The sequence below is a fragment of the Notamacropus eugenii genome, chromosome 6, assembly GCF_028372415.1.
Source record: "Notamacropus eugenii isolate mMacEug1 chromosome 6, mMacEug1.pri_v2, whole genome shotgun sequence".
Lineage (NCBI taxonomy): Eukaryota > Metazoa > Chordata > Mammalia > Diprotodontia > Macropodidae > Notamacropus > Notamacropus eugenii.
Window position 1 is genome coordinate 152,940,364 of NC_092877.1, and position 22,706 is coordinate 152,963,069.

Consider the following 22,706-nt stretch of genomic DNA (forward strand, 5'->3'; position numbering starts at 1 on the left):
GACCCATGCCTGACACTGTACACAAGAATAAAGTCCAAATAGATACACAATCTAGGTATAAAGATTGATACCATGGACAAACTGGAGGAGCAAGGAATAGTGTATTTCTCAGATTTATGGAGAAGGGAATAATTTTTGACTAAAGAAGAGGTAGAAAGCATTATGAAATGCAAGATGGATAATTTTGATTACATCAAACTGAAAAGTTTTTGCACAGCCAAACCCAATGCAACCAAAATTCGGAGGGATATAGTAAATTGGGAAAGAATTTTTACAGCTAATCTCTGGATAAAGGCCTCATTTCTAGAATATATAGAGAGCTGAGTCAAATGTACAACAATACAAGTCATTCCCCACTTGATAAATGGTCAAAGGATATGAACAGGCAATTTTCAGAGGAAGAAATTAAAGATATCTATAATCATATGAAAAGATGCAAATCAAAACAACTCTGAGGTACCACATCACACCTATTAGACTGGCAAACATGACAGAACAGGAAAATGATAAATGTTGGAGAGGATGTGGGAGAGTTGGAACACTAAGTCATTATTGGTGGAGCTCTGAATTCATCCAACCATTCTGGAGAGCAGTTTGGAACTATGCCCAAAAGGCTACAAAAATGTGCATACCTTTTGACCCAGCAATATCGCTTCTAGGACTGTATCCCCAAGAGATCATAAAAATGGGAAAGGATCCCACATGTACAAAAATATTTATAGCAGCACTCTCTGTAGTTGCCAAAAATTGGAAATCAAGGGGATGCCCATCAACTGGGGAACGGCTGAATAAATTATGGTATATGAATGTAATGGAATACTATTGCGCTATAAGAAATGATAAACAAGAAGACTTCAGAGAGGCCTAGAAGGACTTATATGATCTGATGCTGAGAAAAAGGAGCAGAACCAGGAGAACTTTGTGAACAGCAATGACCACAGTATGCGAGAGTTTTTTCTGGTAGACTTGGAACTTCATAACAACACAAGAACATAAAAAAAAAAAATTCCCAATGGTTTTCTAAGGCAAAATGCCTTCCACACTCAGAGAAAGAACTATGGAATTCATTTGCAGAATGTAGCATATTATTTGTGTGTGTGTGTGTGTGTGTGTGTGTGTATTATGTTTTGATTTGTTATATGATTTCTTCCATTTATTTTACTTCGTCTACACAGCATGACTATGGTGAAAACATATTCAAAAGGAAAGTATGTGTAGATCCCATATAGAATTATATGCTGTCTTGTGGAGGGAGGGGGGTGGTGAGGGGTAGGTAAGGGGGAAAAAATCTAAGTTTTATGGTACTGATTGTAGAACATAAAAAATAAAAAAAATGTAAAAACTATATATGCACAGCATAAGTTTAGTCTGTATTGTAGAGAGAGAATATATCTCACATATGCAAAGTAACATATTGAAAAAACATGTGTTACAATGAAATCAGGAAGGGATGAAAGCTAGTTGTTTTTTTTTTTTTAATGTCGTGGGCAAAATACAAAGAAAGCTTGAAGACTTCAACAAGTAAAAATAATCACTCACACATTCCAGGGCTAATCAGGCTTGGGGAGAAAATGAATACTCTCAGCCATATAGCTACCAAGAAAGACTAAGTAGGAATCCTGTAAGGGCCAGCAAGCTGAAGTTCTCCAGCACTATGTTCAAAAATAACTTCAATGACTTATGAGGAAAAGGCCAGAAAAATTGCTTCTACCTGTCCACCTCCAATTTGAAAGGTGTTTGTATATCACTGTGCTTGACAATGGCAAGAACTCAGGGAGAGTTGGAACATTTCTATCCAATGACAGTTGAATTTTTCTCATATTCATTAATTCATCTTAGAAAGAATGGAAACATGCTAATAAATGATAAATGATGGGACATGATCAAACTTAGTGATGATGCTGTTTTCAGGGTTGATATAAGGGATCCACATTAGATTTTGTGGAACATGGGTACAATTGTCATCGAGGAGAGCTAGCTTACACTTCCAGGCTTAAATCTGTTTTGGACAGATTCTCAAGATGGTCCCATGGATTAGAGAAGAGTTTCAAACCAAGGTTCTAGAGTTGAAATACTTCTAGTAAAAATGAGGTCATAAAAACTTACCTATCCTTGTGGGAAATTGCCTGTAAAACTAATTTCTGTATAAGAAATTCCCCTTCTGATTTTCATTATAAAATGAGTTGAGGATTTCTCTTGAGGAAAGGGGAAAAATGGATCAAGACTCTCTTAATCACATTTAAGAAAGTAACAAGACTTTTCTTTTAAAATTCTGTAATTAATGAACAAATCAATAATTTTCTGTTAAACTACAATTAGTACAGTAATAATGGAAAGTAGTTATAAATTTAGAATGCAGAGCAACTGGAATTATCTTTATGCATGCTCTGGCTTCTTAAAAGGTCTTAGAAAATAACAACTAATTATTTGAATAACATATATGGCACTGAACAGTCATCCAGTTCCTGTCAAAACTTCCTCCCCAATATTTAAAGGCAGAATAACTAGTAACTCCTTTTATTTTTTAGTTCCTGTTTCCTAAAACTTTGTGGAAGCCAGTGACTTTCAAACACATGAACAAATGTAACCAGATCTGCTCTCGGTCCCTTCAGCTCACATCCTTCTTGTCAACCTTGCTTTGCATTTCCTCACCCTGTTTTCCCATGCCTGGAATGCACACTCCACTCCACAGACTAATACTACTCATCTCTTCAGGCTCAGCTGAAATGTTAGTTTTTAATAAAACTTCCCAGCTCCCCTTAGTTTGACAAAATCTCAACTTTCTCAGATTTCTCCCTGCATTTTCTACAATTATACCTTGCCTATGTAAAGCCTTTGAGATCACCTATTTAAACCCTCTCATTTTACAGACTGGGGAAGTCCAGAGGGCTGAGAGATGAAGTGACCTGTGCAATGTAATACCACTAAAAGGTAAGAGAAAAAAATTTAATGCCAGCTCCTCTGACTCCAAATCAATAACTTTCTACTCCATGCTGCCTTTGAATTGATATGATAGTTAGTTGCCTATGTATCTTATCTTGCTACTGTATTAATAATATTGTAGGCAGGGTTCATGTCTCATTCACCTTTATATTCTCCTTGTGTTGCTGAGTGCCTTGAAGTCGAAGGTAATAAAGTAATTACTTGTTGAATTGAATTGAACCTAGACTAACCCAAGATAAATAAAGCAAAGGCAACAGAGACCTTACAAATGAATAAATGGGAAAGTGCCATAATGGCAATAAACAGTGATACATGAAATGTTAACAATATACCTTTCTGAAAATACTAATAAATCTATCTGAAAATTCTGTAAAGAGAGTCTATGGATTTGTCGTTATTCAGTCATTTTCTACTCTTCATGACCCCACCGGGGGGGGGGGGTGGTTCTTGGCAAATATGCTGGAGTGGTTTGCCATTTCCTCCTCCAACTAATTTTACAGTTGATGAAACTGAGGCAAACAGGGTTAAGTGATTTGCCCAAAGTTACACAGCTAGTAAGTATCTGAGGCTGGATTTGAACTCAGGAAGATAAGTCATCTTGACTCCAGGCCTAGCACTCTATCTGCTGTGCCACCTAGCTGCCCAGTCTTTGGACAGTATATATTAAATAATGACAAGATAGATCGACAGCTATAATCATCATGTGCTAAAGTACTCTCAGCAATGAATAATTAATTCAACTAATAATTGTATGTCTGGTTGTTATTACATGGTAAAATAATAATAAAAGATATTATGCTAGAAGAAGATTCCTGTACAAGACCTCAGAAAATTGTTTCAAATTAAAATGTCTTAAGAGGACACATTATATAAACCTCGCAATACAAATTATTTAGTACAGTGGTAATCCTAGTGTATCAGGTAAAGGTAGTTTAATCAAGATGTCTACACATTTAAAGAAGCTTACTTTTCTAATATAATAAAACCTATTAATAATGGGCACTAATATATTTCAGGGTGTTTTTCCCCAATAGTTGAGTGCTATTAGAATGAAAAAGAAACAAGGATGATAAGAGAAAATGTGTCTATTTCCACCCGCCTGAAAAACCTTCTTGTGCCTTATTCTCATCATATATGGTTAGGCTGCTTGAACACTGAAAGCTTTGATGTTTAATTCAACCAGAAGTGTCAGGTATCATCCATCTAAATCAATATTTCATAGGGGATTCTATTAATCCACCTTATTAGCAACTCAAAAGTATATTTATTCAATAGGAACAGTAACTCCAGGAGAGAGTAATATTTTGCTCATCCCCATGGCTGTTATATTTTTAATACCTAGCAATAATGCAACCTAAGAATTAGAAATCAAAATCTATCATTATATGCCAATAAGAATATTAGTATGCACATAAGAAAACTGGTATAAAAATGATGAAAGATCTAAGCTTGTCAAATTGGGAACCACTTCAAGCTATGACTCTTACTAGAACTTTTAGCAAACCAATTAAACTTTCCATGCCCATTTGGCCAGCTCTCCATGTACACATTACTATCTGCCATCACATGATAACAATTAAGACCACACAATATGTTGTAATGTTGATAGAATTCCTTGAATTCTTCCAAGAAAGTGATGCATGACTACAAAATATGATTATGAGAACCACTGGGTGACTTTCAAAATGCAAATAAAAAAAAAAAAGGCGAAGATCACAACAAAGGAATTAAAAATAGGAAAGATACAAAGAGTCACACATAGAGGCTCTTAGATAAAAGTCAACAGAACATTTCCAGAGCAGAACAAAGAAGATTAAAGTGGAGGTAAGAGTTATTATAGTAAATGAGCAATGCCTGAGAAAGGATCTGAACTGAATGGCAAAAACTACTTACTAGCTTCCATTACTAATTCCTTCCATGGTAGATTATTTTGCATTTTCCCTAAAAAATACGTTTTTAGTATTAGTAGAGTAGGATCACAGGATTAGATCTTGGAAAGGCCTTAATGATTGTGTAGCCTGACCTTGTTTTTTCACATGAAGCCTCAATAAGAAATGATTTGTCCAAGATCATATAGGTAGTGGTGAGTTGCAAAAGCAGGGTTCAAATCCAGGCTTTCTGACTTCAAATTCAGTGTTCTTTTCCACTAAGACAAATAATTACAAATAAAAATGAAATTATAGAACACTAGCAGACTGAGTTTTTTAAAGGTGAGAGAAAATAACCAAAATCAGAAATTAGATAGGAAAATGACAATAAACATAAAAGAAACAGAGAAGATTATCAGAAGCTCTTCCATGCTTTTATATGCTAATAAGTTAGAGAACATATAAAAATTGATAAATGTTGATTTATAAAACCAGGTGTCAAATACTAATGACACTGAAGGAAAGAAAAAATGTTTCCAACCTGGGGAAATCAAAGAAGACTTCATGAAAGAGATACTATTTGAGCTGAGTCAAGGATAAGCAGGATTCCAAAAAGTGGAAGAGTGAGCAACGATATAATTTCATGTAATGTTGTGACCAAAGGCATAAAAGTGAGAAAACAATAAAAATGTACAATGGAATGGTAAGAGTATAGCCTGAAGGATGTGCTGTGTACAAAGGAGGAAGTAATTTGAGAATGCTAGAATGGGAGACTCCAGGCTATGTAGGACTCAAATGCCAGACTTAGGAATCTGGACTTTATTCAGTATGCATTAGGAAGCTTTTCAAGGGTTTTGAACATAGGAGAAGAATATGAATCTGACAGTGGGAGCAGAAACCAATTACTGTAGAAGACTCTTGTAGTAATTCAGATACATCTCAGTAGGTTCTAGAGCTAAAAGTGTCTTTGAGGTTCATTTAGTAGATCTCATTAATTTTACACATGAGTAAACTGAGTCCCAATTAGATTAAATGATATCAAGAATCTGTACTAAAATGGTGGCAGAGGGATTAGAAAAGATATAATGGATTAAAAATATACCATAGAGGAATTTGGCAACTGAATGATTGTAAGAGGAGGAGTATGGTTGATTGGGTAATGGATAATATTGAAAAGGAAAGGAAATCAAAAGGAGGAATCAGTCTGGTAAGAAAGCTTGTCTCTGGGACTTGATAAGTATAAATTGGCACTAGGACATTCAGAAAGAAATGCCCATCAAGAAAGTTAGAAATGTGAGCCTGAAGCTCCAAAGATATATCAGAATTGGAGAATCATCCATTCACCAATATGGTTATAATGCTACTTCCCTGTTGAAAAAATCTTCAGGGGCTCCCTCTTGCCTTTTATCTTGTAAAATAAAATACAAAATCATTGCCCTGATCTCTAAGAAATTCCACGATCAGATTCCATCCCACCTTTTTGCAGCTTTTACTTCATTAAACTCCTCTTCATTTACTCCGTGTTCATCCAAACTAGCTATTCCTTTATCTTATCCAACACTCTCCTGCCTAGGTGAATTCAGACAGGTTTTGCTTATGCCCAGAAGGCGATTCCTCCTAATTTCCACCTATTAAGATCCTTTTCTTCCTTCAACACCCAAATCAAGTGCCTCCTCTTGCATGAAAGCTCATTCCTCTAAACTCCCTTAGTAGAAAATAAGCTCTCCCTTCTTCAAATCCTTTACTAGCACTTTGTAACTTTTATCCTTATCACATGCCACATTGTATCTTACATAGATGTGTATGGCACCTCCTTCCAGCTTATAAACTCTTTCATGGAAAAGTTTATGTGATTTTTCCATCTTTGTTTCCCTTGTAATTAGCAGCCATTTACTAATTCTTTAATTAAGTCTGTGTATATAGGTGACAGTAATAGACATGAGTTCGACTGCAATTCCAGAGAGACAGACAGACAGACAGAAAAACAGAGAGAGCCAAAAACAAAACTTTGAAAAGCACCTACCTTAAGCAGTTAGGAAGAGGAACTAATGAAGAAGACAGAAAAGGAGCAATCAGAAAGGTAAGAGGTGAACCAAGAACATGACCACAAAGAGGACAAGAAAGGAAAGAGTCCCAAGGGGAAACCTTCATCAGCAACAACTTCTGCAGAGGGATCAAGGAGGATAAAGACTGAGGCTGTTGACTAAGGAGGTGATTGATGACCTTTGAGAGAGCAGTTCCTGTAGCTTAGAGGAGAAAGAAGATTGAATGTGTGGATAAGAAAGAAGTGTAAACACTGATTTAGAATTTTTTTCAAATAGTTAAGCCATGAAATGGAGAAAAGACTTGAAACAAGTAGCTTAGTAGGTAGAAAGGGAAGGGGAAAAGATGAGAGTTTTTGGTTTTGTTTTTTAGGACAATGAAAACCTGAATATGTTTATAGGATGCTAAGGAAGGAATCAGTGGAAAAAGAGTTGATGTTTATGTATCTATTCACCTCCAGAGAAAGAACTGATGAACTCTGAATGTAAAATGAAGTATATACCTCTTTCCACGTTTTTTTGCCACATGACTAACATGGAAATATGCTTTGCATGATTTCACCCATATAATTGATATTATATTACTTGCCTTCTCAGTGAGTGGGGGGAGAGTGGAGAGGGAAAGAGCGAATTTGGAACCTAAACTTTAAGTGAATATTAAATGTAATTGGATATTTTTTGAAAAAAGAAGATAAGCTTGCAGCTCAATATTGTCATTCAGTTTTTAAAAGCAATCATTTTATCCATAAACAATAGTCTCTAGTAGGCTAAGTATCTATAAAGCTATCATCTCCAGGATGTTAAATATAAAAGAACAATTGCAGGGTAGGGACTTGTTCCAGGACTATTTTTATATGAACTTCTTTGAAAACAAGACAAGATGGTGGTGGTGGTGATGACGATGATGATGATGATGATTGACACTTTATAGAGTTTTAAAGTTTCCAGAGGACTTTACCTGCATTATCTCATTTAAGGCTTACAAAACAGAATGTTAATATATATTATTTCCACGGAATCAGATGTCCACATAATGAATTTCCTTTAAGGAGCTCCAAAGTCAATGCATGGATAAGACAGAAAGATTTTTATATTCATCAAGACTGGGGAAACCTTTAGTGGTATTTCCTGCCCAATAATACTGGGCTCCACTTGAGGCAGAAGGCCACATCGAAGGCAGCATGGGAAGCAGTATGGGATAGAGGAGAGAGGGATGGATTTGGAGTTAGGGAGCTTCATTCTGAAGCTGCTACTGACTCTTTGTGTGACATTGGTCAAGGTACTTTATCTCTATACGTCTGTTTTCTCATTTATAAAATCAAAGGGTTGAACTAGATAATTTCTAGTAACAAAAGTACTTAAATTAAAAATTGATGATTATGAAAGAGTACAAAACACGGTCTCCCAAAATTACTGGAGAAATATCTGGCTGAGACAGAAATGGAAGGTTCATAACCACTTAGAGATAGGGCTGCAATCCTATGAGCAGTGTGATGATCAGACAGAAGAGATTATAGCATTATACATGAGGGACCAGACCACATAAATTTCAATAACAGAAAAATCTTAGCCCACTGGTGAAGTATTCCAGTATCTTTGTGGAAGAAAATTCCATGACAAAATTATGAAAATGCAATAGTAGAGCTATACTACAGATCATTTAACCAAGGTAGTAAGACTGAGCTTGAAACCTTAAACAAGAATGAGAACACTGAAAATTAAGCCAAGCAGTCATAAGAGGAAACTTCAATTATCCATGCATATTGGGAAAAATTTTCAAATAGATAAAATATGGAGCTAAGGTTTGAAGGTTTGATAAATGACTGCTTCCTAGAAGAGACAGTTTTATAGCTCATGAGGAAAAAGAAATTTCCTGGCTTTGCTTCTGAATAGTTCAGAGTAGTATGCAGGAGATGGCATAGGAATCATCCACAGGTTAAATTCCACATTTGATAGGAGAGTGAAAGTGGAAACAAGAACAAAATGAATGGTACTACAATTTAATCTATCAAGAAATGATATATATCTGGACTACTACAAGAGATTCCTGATGGATTCTTCTTGCTCTCCTCTCTCTTTCCTCCAACTCATCCCTTCAAACTACTGTCAAAATAATTATACTGTCAAATAATTATCTAGTCATATTATTAATTGCCAGTGGCAATGGTTTCCCATTACTTATGAATCAAAGTTCAAACTTTTTCACTTGGCATTCAAAGTCTTTCACCACTCAACATTTTCCTCTTTTTCAGTCCTTCTTCACATCACCTACCTCACCCTATCCTAAACTCTATCCAAACTAAGCTACTTTACTCGAGAATACACCTGTGCTATCCCACTTCCATCCCTTTGCTGACACTTTCACATTCCTAGAGTGCCCCACCCTGCTTTTTACTTATTGAATCCCTATCCACTCATTAAGGTCCAGCCGAAGTGACCTACTCATTGCTCCTCAGATAGCACATTCCATCTTCTATCACCACACCTTTGCAAAGGCTCAACCCCATGCCTGGAATACACTTCATCCTCACTTTTCCCTCTTGGTATCTCCTTAACTTACCTCAAGATTCAGCTCAAGTACAACCTCCTACAAGAGGCCTTTCTAGATGCTCCCTCCATAGTACAGTCATTGGTTCCCTCTTCTCCCATATTACTGTGTCTCCAGTCACCCTGATCTATATCTGTCCACTGGACCCAGATGGCTCCAGAGGAGAAAGTGAGGCTGGTCACTCTGCACAGCTCTCCCTCACTTAAATCTCATTCACTTATAAGTCATGGCATCATCTTCCTGGCGTCCTGATCTTCTTCAAGAACAAAGGACAAAGAACACAATATTACTGAGCATTTTTTTACCTTGTATATATTTAATATTCATTTATTATGTACATACCAAATGTGCACAATGTATTTGTGTATTTCTCCTTCCCCACTTTCACAGTCATAGGAATATTAGTTCCTCCATGTCAGGGACTGTTTAAGCCATTTTAGGGTCTTCTTCTAACAGTTCCTGGCATGCTATGCCACCTCTTTCAGGAAGGCCTCTCTTACACACCTGTGCTGACAATGACCATCCTCCTCAGACCTCATAGGGCATGTACTTTTGACAAGAATTCTGCATTGTCCTCCAGTAGAGTCCAGTAACATATGCTGGTGGAGCTGCAGCAGGGTGCTTAATGATCTTTAACTTAGATTAAGCACATCTAACTTTCTCTTGAAGATGAAAGTGATTAGCAAAAGATAAGTTTTACAATGACAAATGACTAATTCAGTTCATCTTTTTGACAGGCATCATCTCATACTAAAATGATCTAAATAGTAAGTTACCAGAGACATCAGAAAGCATTCCTCAGTGCTACAAAGAAAGGCAAAGTTTCCATACCAAACTCCACATCTTACAGGGGAGATGTCAAACTGACTGTCCCTTTACATCAGCTTCCCCGGGGAACTGGGATTGAAACTCACACAATTATTTTAAGGTGTGGATTCTGAATCTCAGACTAGTCAAAATAGTAATAAAGAATAAGGACATGTTTCTGATCTGCTTAGAGAAGTAGTTATTTGATGCGACTGTCTTGGACATCCAGTCCTATAAAGAAAGGGTTGGGGGCGGAGCCAAGATGGCGGAGTAGAAACACACAAATACGCTAGCTCCAAACCCACAGCCCATGAAATAACCGTAGTAAAGAGCCGCCAATAAATTCGGGAGCAGGAGAAGCCACATAATAGTGGAGCAGATAAGATTTCTGTTCCAGAGGGACTTGCAAACCTCTTGCAAAAGGTCTGTCGCGCTGCGGACGCGGAGCCCAGCCCAGCCCTGCACCGGCCCGGCAACGAGAGGAACAGATCCGAGCGGACTTCAGGGATGGGATCTCCAGCGGCTGCGTGGGTCCCTCCACCCACAGGTGACGGGGGTCTGTGAGAAGGTCTCTTTGGTGGGTCGAGAGGGGAGTGGAGTGCCCCCATACTCAGGCCCCCTCGGAGGGCAACAGCTGAGGCAGGAGCAGACCAGGGCTCCCCAAGCAGGCAGGAGCCTGGATCCATTGTTGAAGGTCTCTGCATAAACCCCCTGAGGGAACTGAGCCCGTGAAGCGGCCCTGCCCCCACCTGAGCACCTGAACTTAATCTCACACTGAATAGCAGCCCTGCCCCCGCCCAAAGCACTGAGGCTGGGAAGCAGCATTTGATTCTCAGACCCCAAGCGCGGGCTGGGAGGATCCGGAGGTGAGGTGGGTGTGAGGAGAATATTCAGAGCTCAAGTCACTGGCTGGGAAAATGCCCAGAAAAGGGAAAAAAACCAAGACTATTGAGGGTTACTTTCTTGGTGAGCAGGTTTCTCCTCCCCTCCCTTCTGATGAGGAAGAGTGGTGCTCACCATCAGGGGAAGACACGGAAGTCAGTACTTCTACATTCCAGCCCACTCAATGGGATCAGTTCTGGGAAAAGGTCTTAAAGAGCCCAAACAATTTTCAAAATCATGATAGAGAGGTGGAGGAAAAACTGGGAAGAGTAATAAAAGACTTGCAAGCAAAGTATGATCAACAAATCAGCACCCTGCTAAAGGAGACCCAAAAAAATGCGGAAGAAAATAACACCCTGAAAAATAGGCTAACTCAATTGGCAAAGGAGGTTCAAGAAGCCAATGAGGAGAAGAATGCTTTCAAAAGCAGAATTAGCCAAATGGAAAAGGAGATTCAAAAGCTCACTGAAGAAAATAGTTCTTTCAAAATTAGAATGGAACAGATGGAGGCTAATGACTTTATGAGAAACCAAGAAATCACAAAACAAAACCAAAAGAATGAAAAAATGGAAGATAATGTGAAATATCTCATTGGAAAAACAACTGACCTGGAAAATAGATCCAGGAGAGACAATTTAAAAATTATGGGCCTACCTGAAAGCCATGATCAAAAAAAGAGCCTAGACATCATCTTTCATGAAATTATCAAGGAAAACTGCCCTGATATTCTAGAACCAGAAGGCAAAATAAATATTGAAAGAATTCACCAATCACCACCTGAAAAAGATCCAAAAAGAGAAACTCCTAGGAATATTGTGGCCAAATTCCAGAATTCCCAGGTCAAGGAGAAAATATTGCAAGCAGCTAGAAAGAAACAATTCAAGTACTGTGGAAATACAATCAGGATAACACAAAATCTAGCAGCTTCTACATTAAGGGATCGAAGGGCATGGAATAGGATATTCCAGAAGTCAAAGGAATTAGGACTAAAACCAAGAATCACCTACCCAGCAAAACTGAGTATAATACTTCAGGGGAAAAAATGGTCTTTCAATGAAATAGAGGACTTTCAAGCATGCTTGATGAAAAGACCAGAGCTGAAAAGAAAATTTGACTTTCAAACACAAGAATGAAGAGAAGCATGAAAAGGTAAACAGCAAAGAGAAGTCATAAGGGACTTATAAAAGTTGAACTGTTTACATCCCTGCATGGAAAGACAATATTAGAAACTCTTGAAACTATTCAGTATCTGGGTACTTGGTGGGATTTCACACACACACATGCACACGCACACACTCATAGAGACAGAGTGCGCAGAGTGAATTGAATAGGATGGGATCATATCTTAAAAAAAAAAAATGAAATCAAGCAGTGAGAGAGAAATATATGGGAGGAGAAAGGGAGAAATGGAATGGAGCAAATTATCTCTCATAAAAGAGGCCAGCAAAAGATTTTTTTTTAGTTTGGGGAGAAAGAGGGGAGGTGAGAGAAAAACATGAAGCTTATTCTCATCACATTCCACTAAAGGAAGGAATAAAATGCACACTCATTCTGGTATGAAAACCTATCTTACAATACAGGAAGGTGGGGGACAAGGGGATAAACAGGGTGGGGGGGACGATGGAAGGGAGGGCATGGGGAGGAGGGTACAATTTGAGGTCGACACTCACAGGGAGGGAAAGGATCAAAAGAGAGAATAGAAGTAATTGGAAGCAGGATAGGATGGAGGGAAATATAGTTAGGCTTATATAACACGACTATTATGGAAGTCATTTGCAAAACTACACAGATTTGGACGATATTGAATTGCTTGCCTTCCAAAGGGAGGGGGAGGGGAGAGAGGGAGGAAAAGAAGTTGCAACTCAAAGTTTTAGGAATAACTGTCAAGTACTGTTCTTGCCGCTAGGAAATAAGAAATACAGGTAAAGGGGTATAGAAAGTTATTTGGCCCAACAGGACAGAGGAGAGGATGGAGAAAAGGGCAGAGAAGAATGATGGAGAAGAGAGCGGAGTGGAGATGGGGGCAATTAGAATGCTCGGTGTTTTGGGGTGGGGGGAGGGGACAAGGGGGGAGAAAATTTGGAGCCCAAAAATTCTGTGAAAATGAATGTTAAAAGTGAAATTTAAAAAAAAATAATAAAGTAAAAAAAAAATAAAGAAAGGGTTGATCTTTAGTCCATCAGCCTCAAGTATTCTAATGTTTTTAATTAATAGGAACCATTCAGTACATTATCATCCTTGTACCATGGCTGGTCATATGTGTGGACCCACCAAAACCCAATCAATCAATAAGATAATTTTCCTTATTGGCTGAGAGTCATCCTGAAGGGATAGAACAGGCTCAGATCAAGCTACATATGGAAAGTAAACCACAAAACTATTTTATGAAGGATGATACGATTTTCACTTAAAACTATAACATCAGGAACATCAGAGGCCATTTAGCCCAACTCTCCTTTAAATAATGAGGCCTTGAAAGACTGAATAAGGTGGCCAAGGTCAAACAGGTAGGAACTGAAAGAGATGAGACCTGAAACTCCCTACTCCAAATTCACTACTCTTTCCACTGTGTGACCCTGGTCAAGAGGGAACCAGAGCTTTCTGGATTAAGGGAAATTAGGATGGGCAATGATAGACCTCAAGAACTATTAGCTAGATAGTTGAATTTAGAAAGTTTGGAATCACTAATTATGAATCAAGCATTATTTTTTGACATTTTTAATTAACTGCCTTCCCCTAGGGTATCATTTCTAAATTCATATGCCCTCTTTTTGCTTATAAAAATCCTAGAAAATGTATTTCCCTAGTCTCATAGTCTATGGGTTGAGGTAAGGTAAAAGGCAAACAAGTAACTGAAGCTGTCTCACACGAGACAGTGACAGAAAGAAAATTAGGGTAATTAAGCTTGAAGTATCTCAAATCTGGACTCAAGCTGATCCAATGGGCCAGAAGATCAGAAGGTATCAATGATGATTTAGGATATAGCAAAAGAGAAAAGTCATAGGGACAAAGATTAGCTACTCTGGACCAGTCCTAGGACTAGAGCACTTGGATGCTGCTAAGGTTCAGTTAGAAGAAGGCAGGGAATGCACAAGATGCAGAGGAAGTCCCAGGGCTCCATTCTCTACCACCTACAGTAAGGCAAGACCCATTCCTTGGGAGAGAATGTACCTTAAGTGGATAGGTTCATCCCTTGATCATATCCACTTGAATTCTCACTTTTCTAATAGCTTTCTTTATGTAGATATGAACCAAATCCTTCTTCCCTTAATCTAGACAAAGACAATGGGCAGAGTTTTCTAAAGGAGCTTTACTAAGACATCAAAGAAAAAGGAGAAGAAAACAAAATATAAAAGCACAAACTGCATAAGCACTGACATAATCATAGAATACTGAAATCTTAACCTGAGAGAACTTCCATCAGGTCACAGACTAATTCCGTTTTCTCAGCTGAGGGTCACATCACAGCTTGAGTCCATTCTTCTTCCTCAGCATCTCACCTCTACCTGAAGGATGCCAAAGATCCTTCCACTGGGACAGCCTTCATTGACCATAAAGGCTCCCAGAGGCCTTTCTTCTGTTGAATTCTATGCCTACTGACTCAGGAAGGCCTGCTCTATTTATCTCTGTCCTGATTTATCTGTTCTAATAGTTTGATTGTTTAAGCTGGTTCCACCCAGAGGTGACGCTCTCATCACCTCACCTCTAGTTCTCATCCCCTAACAGGACCAGTCTCAACCTCAACCCTAATGGCCCTAAATAAGAAAAGAACTCATTAGTACAAAAGTAATTATTTTTGCTCTTTTTGTGGTATCAAAAGACTGAAACTAACAGGATGCCCAGCAATTAAGGAACTGCTAAATAAAATATATGAACATAATGGAAAACTCATCATAATAAATGATAAAAGGAAAAGTTTTAGAGAAATCTGGAAAGATACTAGCAACTGATACCATCTGAATTGAACAGAACCAAGAGAACAATGTATGTAATTATACCAATGTAAAAATTAACATTTTAAAAGGCAAAAGCACTTTGATTAATAACAACGATCAACCACGATTCTATACAGCATGGTACCCACTTCCTAATAGAGGAAAGAGAAACAAAATGCAAAGTAGGTGATACATTTTTTTGTATATAACCAATGTGGATATTTGCTTTACTTGATTATGAATATTTATTACAAAGGCTTTGTTTTTCTCCTCCCCCCCCCCCATTTATATGGGAGAAGGTGGGAGAGGGAGAAAATTAATGCTTGCTATTGAAAAATGAAATTTTAAATTTTAAAAGCCATTACTTAGGTATTCCCTAATCTTTATTCTTTAATTTAAACCTGCTTTAATTCAATCCTGAACTATTTAGGGGGACATTGGACCCCTTGATTTATGACTTCATCACCATGGGGAATTCTTGTAGGCTCTCATCTGTAATTTAGAATCATAGAAAGGTGCCTGGAGCACTGAGAAGTTAGCTCACTTGCCCATGGTCCCACAACCAGTAGGTAAAGGAGGTGAGATTTAAGCCCAAGGTTAGCCTTTCTATTATTTCATGCTACCTCTCCTTACAAAATTTAACCTGAAAGCCAATTTGAAGCACAAGATTCACCTCCTGACAGAGAGGTGATGGACTCAGGTTTAGAATTAGACATCCATTTTTTTGTTTGGCTATGCACATTTTTTATTTCTACCTGAGGGAAAACTGTAGGGAGAAGAGAAAGAAAGTCAAGTTTTGTTACTGCAAAAAATTAATTTTCAAAAGAAAAATAAAAACAAGGTAAGAATACTTACAATACAGTCTACTGCAATAAAAGGAAGCTTATTCTATCACACCTCTCCATCAAAATTTTCAAACTCAATCCTATGATCACAGAATCAAGCTGAAAGAAATTTCAAGTGTGATCTCGCTCTATCCCTACTAACCAACCAGGATTTTCTGAGTCCCTCTTATATGCCTAGCACTGGACTAAAAAAAGAAAAAAAAAGGGGGGTCAGTGCTCCAAGAGGATAAGCTACTTTCCTTACCTTTTCATAGTTTCTTGGATTTCTGAATCACTCTCTAATTCTCAAAGTACCTGGAAAGAGGTTAGCCACCCTGTGAGGGATGTCAGGCAGACATTCATATCTCCATTTTACCCATGAAGAAACAGAGATTCAGAAAGGTTACATGGCTTATAGTGGGGTGGCATCTCCTCCTATCTCCTAGTCTAGTGCTTTACCACATCACACTACCTTGAGTTCCATGCCTCAAAGGAGAGAAAGGTGGAGGCACTCACAAAAATGGTGGAAGGTGCTTCCCCTTATGGTCATGGAGTCAGGGCTCCAGAAACCTCAGCTTAGGAAGTGCTGACTTCAAACAAACTATACCATGTAATTTGAATAGCACACCATCTGGGCTCACCCATCAAGTAGGGATTCCTAAGTTTCCTGTGTACTGAACTTGGGGCTACAAGTACCCATCACAGCCCTTTCTATCTTCTTTATGAAGATTTACTTAGTAATTATTGGTGAGCTACATGATTTAAAGTATATCCTTGAGTCCTAATAGGTCTTACAAGAGAACCTTGCATAGAGAATAAAATGCTGAAGATCAAACAATTCCTAATCAGTTACCCTAAGTCTGATTCTTTATCTATCCAATGGAATGGAACAGCTAGGTGGCACAGTGTGGATAGAACACTAGGTTGGAAATCAGGAACACTCATCTTTCCCAGTTCAAATCTAGCCATAAGGCACTTACTAGTTATATGACCCTGGGCAAATGCCTCAGTTCCTCACCTGTAAAATGAGCTGGAGAAGGAAATCACAAACCATTCCAAGTATCTTTGCCAAGAAAACCTCTAATGGGGTCACAGAGAGTCAACATGAGTGAAATGACACAATAATGACAATATTCTCAGGTAAAAAAATAAATTCACTCTGGGTAATCATGATCACCTGCTATCAATTATAAGTAGAAAGAGTAGATTTGGAGTGAGAACCTGTGTTCAGATCCTGGCTCTGATACTCATCCAAATGACCTTATCCAAGCAATGTCATCTCTCTGGGCCTCTATTTCCTCATGTCATATCCATCCTATGATGGTCCATGATCTTTGAGTTAGAAGAGGCCTTAAATGTTAATTAGTTCAACCTCTCACATCCTATCTTCATTGTCAAAAGTCACCTCTGGAAACAGTATATCCCCAAACAAACTAAAACTTTGGGATGGGGAAGAATAAAAAGAGTGAAGAATTTTGTTCTATGTACTGTTTTGAAAGAATAAAGATAATTACACATTCACAGAACTGGTCATTAAACCACTTCAAAAAATACAGACACTTCCCTCCTCTGTAAGTCCCTTATTTGGCAATGTCTAACTGTCCAGAACAAAAATGAGAAACATAAAAAAGTAAGCAAAAGGGGCAATCTTTATGTGTGTAACTCATACATAAGAGGGCTTCTTATACCTTATTTACTTTTAATTTGCTCCTAGTACTAATGATCCCATTGATCTAGTAGGTTTCCCTGCTCCCACCAAATTAGAAGCAGCAAAAAGGGGTGTTTACAACTGGAAATGACAGCTGTCATCATGCTGACACGCTTGATTTTGAGAGAGGAAAAGGAAAAATAACTATAAAAAGCAGATAGCAGAATTTTTAAAAGCACAGCAGTAGTGTACAGCCCTACATCCCCTAAGGGCATTTCAATAGAATAAATGATGTTCATAATGACGGGCCTGAATCATCAAGAAAAGTTTGAATTAGTTTCAGTGTTTCTTGTCTTAAGAAGACAGGGAAGTGTGAAATACTCTTCAGAAAGAGTTTCACCCAAATATATATATATATATATATATATATATATATATATATATATATATATATATATATATATATATATATATATATATATATATATATATATATATATATATATATATACACATATATATATATACATATATTTTAATTGAGAACTTAAAGGGGTAAGGCACCTGTTATCTAGAAAATACACATGCAATATTTAATTCACCCAATGATGCTCAAATAAATGAGGCAATAAGGGGTATCCCAGGGATCACTTGGACTCGGCAGATTTTGGTTTGTCTTATTTTCTCAAACTAGTTTTGGGAACAGACATAGAATAAAGGAAATACAAATCCTTCGACCAACAGAGTAACTGCTTCCAAATCCTAGAACTTTAGAACTGGAAGGGACTTTGGAGATTATTTAATTCAATCTCTTTATTTTAGAAATGGGGAAACTGGGGCCCAAATAAGTGACTTGCCAAAATGACGCTGATGCAGAGAATTGAACACAGCTTAACTGATGCCCGGCTCCTTGCTCTTTTCCTCAATACTACAGCCAAGCTTGTGATTTTTACAAATGAGAAAACTCAAGTCAGCGAAGTTCATTGACTTCCCTCCAGTCAGAGGAACTTGGGTCTTCCTTTGGTTTTTAGTTCATTGACGTTTCCACTACACTACTAAGGAGCCCTATCCTTCAAGGCTTTAAAAACCTCCCTGACCCTCCCCGCCGTGGTATCTCCAGATAGCCCCTGCCCTCACCTGCAGAAAGCAGTGCCCGGAAGGGGCATGTTCAGCTACACTGGCATTGTACACCTGTCGCTGGAAGACTGGCTCATTGTCGTTCACGTCCTCCACAGTCACGCTCACCCAGCAGGTGGAGGAGAGCGGAGGGTGGCCGAGGTCCTGGGCCACCACTTGCAGCTCCACTGCCTCCTGGACCTCCCGGTCCAAGGATCGGGTAGTGCTTATCACTCCATTCTCGGGGTCCACAGCAAAGGCCGGAGGAGCGCATCTTGCTCCGGGAGCTACGTCTTCTGGGCTGCAGTCGTTCGGGGGCTGGACCTGGGTTAGGATGTAGCGCACCCTGGCCTGGTCAGTGCCTGGCTCATCTGCGTCAGTTGCGCTGAGACCGAGCACTGCAGTGCCTGGCGCCGCGGCCTCAGACACAGAGGCGTAAAAGCGCTCCTGACTGAAATAGGGTGCCTGGTCGTTGAGGTCGGTGACTCGAAGCAAGAGGGTCTCCTGGGTGCTAAGGGGCGGGGATCCCGCGTCCGTGGCCACCAGTAACAGCTCATACTGGCTTCGGCTCTCCCGGTCTAGGGGCCCCTCTACGCAGAGGAAGAACACATCGTGGGAACCTCCGGGGCGCAGGGAGAAGGAGTCCACGCCGCCCTCCAAAGATAGTGTGATGCCTGCGCGGCCCCCTTCACTACCCACTACAACCTCGGCAGCTTTCTCCTCCTCAGGGTCTCCATCCAGGTCCGACACGGAAACTCGGGCTACATAATCCCCGCGCTTGGCGCCCTCTGACACCTGAGCTCCGCCGCCTTCAGTTAGAAAGAGCAAGTGGATGGTGGGCTGGTTGTCGTTCACATCCAGCACTGCAATCGATACCAGAGCGCTGGCGGCCTCAGGTTCCGCGCCTCCGTCCCGGGCTTCCACAACGAGCTGGTGCCAGGAGTGGGACTCTCTGTCCAGAGGCCGGCGTACTCTCACCAAGCCACTCAGCTCCTCCACAGAGAAGTAAGCCCCGTCGCTGTCGAACCCGCTGGAGGAAGGCTGCTTGGCGCGGAGGCTGTAGCGCACCTCTCCATTGGGCCCCAAGTCCATGTCGGTGGCATGCACCCGGCAGACCGCGGTGCCTGGCGGGGCATCTTCGCGCACAGCGGCCCGGTATTCACTCTGGTTAAAGACCGGCGGGTTGTCGTTCTCATCCAGAACGCGTACCTCCACATGCAGGCGGCCAGTGCGCCGAGGGCTGCCGCCGTCCCATGCCTCTATCATCAGTTCGTGAGCAGAGACAACCTCACGGTCCAGACGCCGCATCAGCACCAGGTCCAAAGGCTCCAGGGGTGAGGAGGAGGAAGAAGAGGAGCTGCCCGACGAGGAAGCCTGCTGCCCCGGGCCTCCGTAGCGCAGCTGGAAGAAGGGTCTCTCGGTGTTCTTCGTGAGTTCTGGAGGCTGCAGCAGGGTGTAACCCTGAGTGCTAAACAGCCCCGCGTCTGGGTCCCGGGCCCCGGGCAGGCGGAATGCTGTGCCTGGGGGACTGAGCTCGGAGATGTCTAGTTGCAGGAAGTCACTTGGAAAACTCGGCGAGTGATCGTTCACATCGTTCACTGTAATCTCCACCTGCACCACGGCACCCAGCAACGTGGCCGCCACAAAGCTGTAGTGGTCCCGCCGCTCGCGGTCCAGGCTCCTCGCCGTGCGGATGATGCCCGTGTCCGTGTCCACGTGAAAGTCGTCCAGCAGCGAGGAGTCTCCTGAGTCCTCAGACAGGAAGAAGCCATCTCCCTCTCCTTGCTGCTCACCGGGCAACCCTGCACGGATATCCCCCACCAGAGTATCCGGGGGAAGCCCTTCGTCCACTGCTAGGCTGAGGTTGTATACCTGAGCGGACGAGCCAGAGGCAGTCCACAGCCACATATGGAGGAAGAGCCCCAGCAGGTAGCGCAGCCCGGCAGCCAGCGTGCACAGCTGGCCACCGCAGCAGCCGCGTCCGGGCTTCTGGCTTCCTTTCTCAGCGCGGAGCGGGAGCTGCTCCCCAGGCAGAGCATCCCATTGCAGTCCTTCGCACGTTTCCCTTCTCCTGGGGAACAACAGGCGTTGCCCAGCCGGGATTTCCTGCTGCTGCAGCTCCCTGCACCTCCTTCTCCCAGGGGGGTTCATTTCTTCCCCCTCTGCTCACCTCAGTTCATCCACTCTTTGGAAAACTGCTGTTCATCTTCGTAGTTGTAGGGAGAGCCAAGTGCCTCTACAGGGAGCCTCCTGCAGGAACCCGGCGTCTCAGTCAAGGAAGAGTTTGTTTAGCAAATAGACAAACAGCAGTTCTGAGTTCTCAGGGCTGCACTTTGCAACTGACAAAGTCTTCCTCTGCCTAGAGCACATGAAAGACTAGAAGGCTGGTGCTGCTGCTGCTGCTGCTGCTGCTGCTGCTGCTGCTGCTGCTGCTGCTGCTGCTGCTGCTGCTGCTGCTATTGCTGCCCTCCTCTCCGGCTTCATCCCCTGGATTTTCTTAGATCGGTCTCATCTTGGTTTCTTCCTCTGCCGTTATTCCTTTTACATCTGTTCCTTGTTCTGCTCTGCTGGTTGTTTCCCCCTGGTAAAGTCAGGTGCATTATTTCTTTTGCCAGAAAAGGAGGAAATCATTTTAGCCGCGCACATGCGGGGAGGGAGAGGAGGAGGAGAAAGAGGAGGAGAAAGAGGAAGGGAGGGAGAAAGTTGGTGCGGTGAATAACAAGTGTGTGAAGGAAGGGTTGGTGGGCGGGGAGGGACAGCTCCCTAGCTGTGGCTGCGGCCGCTTCTGCTGCTCCAGCTCCCAGAGCTGCGTCTCTCCTCCGCAGCAAGGAGAGCGAAGAGCGCCGCGCCCCCTCCTCTGCCGCCTACCCCTCCTCACCATGTGACTTCACTCAGACAAGGGCAAACTCCAACCCAGAGAGCCGCGGCACTGCCGCAGGGCGCAATTTCCCTGCTGTGACTGGCCGTTAGACCCCTGCTAGAGGCTGAGGCAAAGTGCTAGGGCTGGACCAGGGAAGAGAAGAGAGAAGACAGCCCCGGGAAAATCAAGAGAATTGGACTGGGGGTAGATCGGGTTAGGGCTGGGGTAGGCAGCCTCGCGTGCAAAGCAGTGATTTAGAACCGTGGGGAGCAGCCTTCTATACTGGAAAAGACAGGGCGCTTGGCTCCGGAAAAGGGGAGGGGGCTAGGGACTCTAATTATTTTGGATAGCCAAACTTGTGTTCTGCATTTGGTGAGATAGACTTGTCCCCAGCGGAAGGACAGATGGAGTTAAAGCAATAGCAGCACAGCTGGTGCGAGGATTATTATAGAGAAGGGTGGGGGGAGGGCAGGGCGGTCCTCCTAGGAAAAGCCTCCAAGAAAGCCGAGAAGTCTGTGAAACACATGGGTGTAAATCATGCTTTATTATGCCGCGCTACTACTCAGCAATGTGTGAGTTTCTTGCTGTGCAGCCACCCCACTCACTCTACCACCCGGAACGTCAAAGGAGAAAGTCTGTGAGCCCTTGTTATTCATTCATTGCAAGACCAGCTACACGATTGCTAAGCTGTTGATTTAGGGAGATATATAGCATCTGGAGCTCCCCAAAATATATACAAACCGAGACAGCATCACTTCTCTACTGAGGCAGCAGCTAGTGTCCCTCTCTCTGAGGCTAAAGTTTTCCTGTAGACAATAACAACACACACACACACACACACACACACACACACACACACACACACACACACACACACACACACACACCCCTTCTACATTTTGAAAATCTTACTCGAGTCTGAGTTGAAGCAGAATTCATTGGAGCATTGTTCTGTCCCTTCAGTCATCCGCAAAGTAAGGAATGACAAGTGAATCAATCAAACAATAAACATGAATTAATCCCTTACTATGTACCAAGTTTGAGCTGAGCACTGGGGAGACAAAGAAAAAGCAGAAATAGTCCCTGCCCTGGACAAGTTTACCTTCTAATAAGGGAGACAACATAGATAAATCAAAACGCACAAGATAAAAAGTAGATGAAATGTAAATGGCACTAGTAGTTGAAGAGACCAAGAAAGGTCTCTTGGAGGCATTTGAGCTAAATCTTAAAGGA

At 41.3% G+C, this 22,706-nt stretch overlaps 1 protein-coding gene across 1 annotated transcript in view; it reads right to left on the reverse strand.

Moving 5' to 3' along the window:
* The window catches only part of DCHS2 (dachsous cadherin-related 2), a 335,304-nt gene extending 313,867 nt beyond the window's left edge, over positions 1 to 21,437 (reverse strand). The window contains exon 1 of the mRNA XM_072621307.1: positions 18,635 to 21,437. Within this exon, the coding sequence (XP_072477408.1) occupies positions 18,635 to 20,764 (2,130 nt within the window). The 5' untranslated portion in view covers positions 20,765 to 21,437. The remainder of the gene's footprint in view (positions 1 to 18,634) is intronic.
* Positions 21,438 to 22,706: the final 1,269 nt, after the last annotated feature.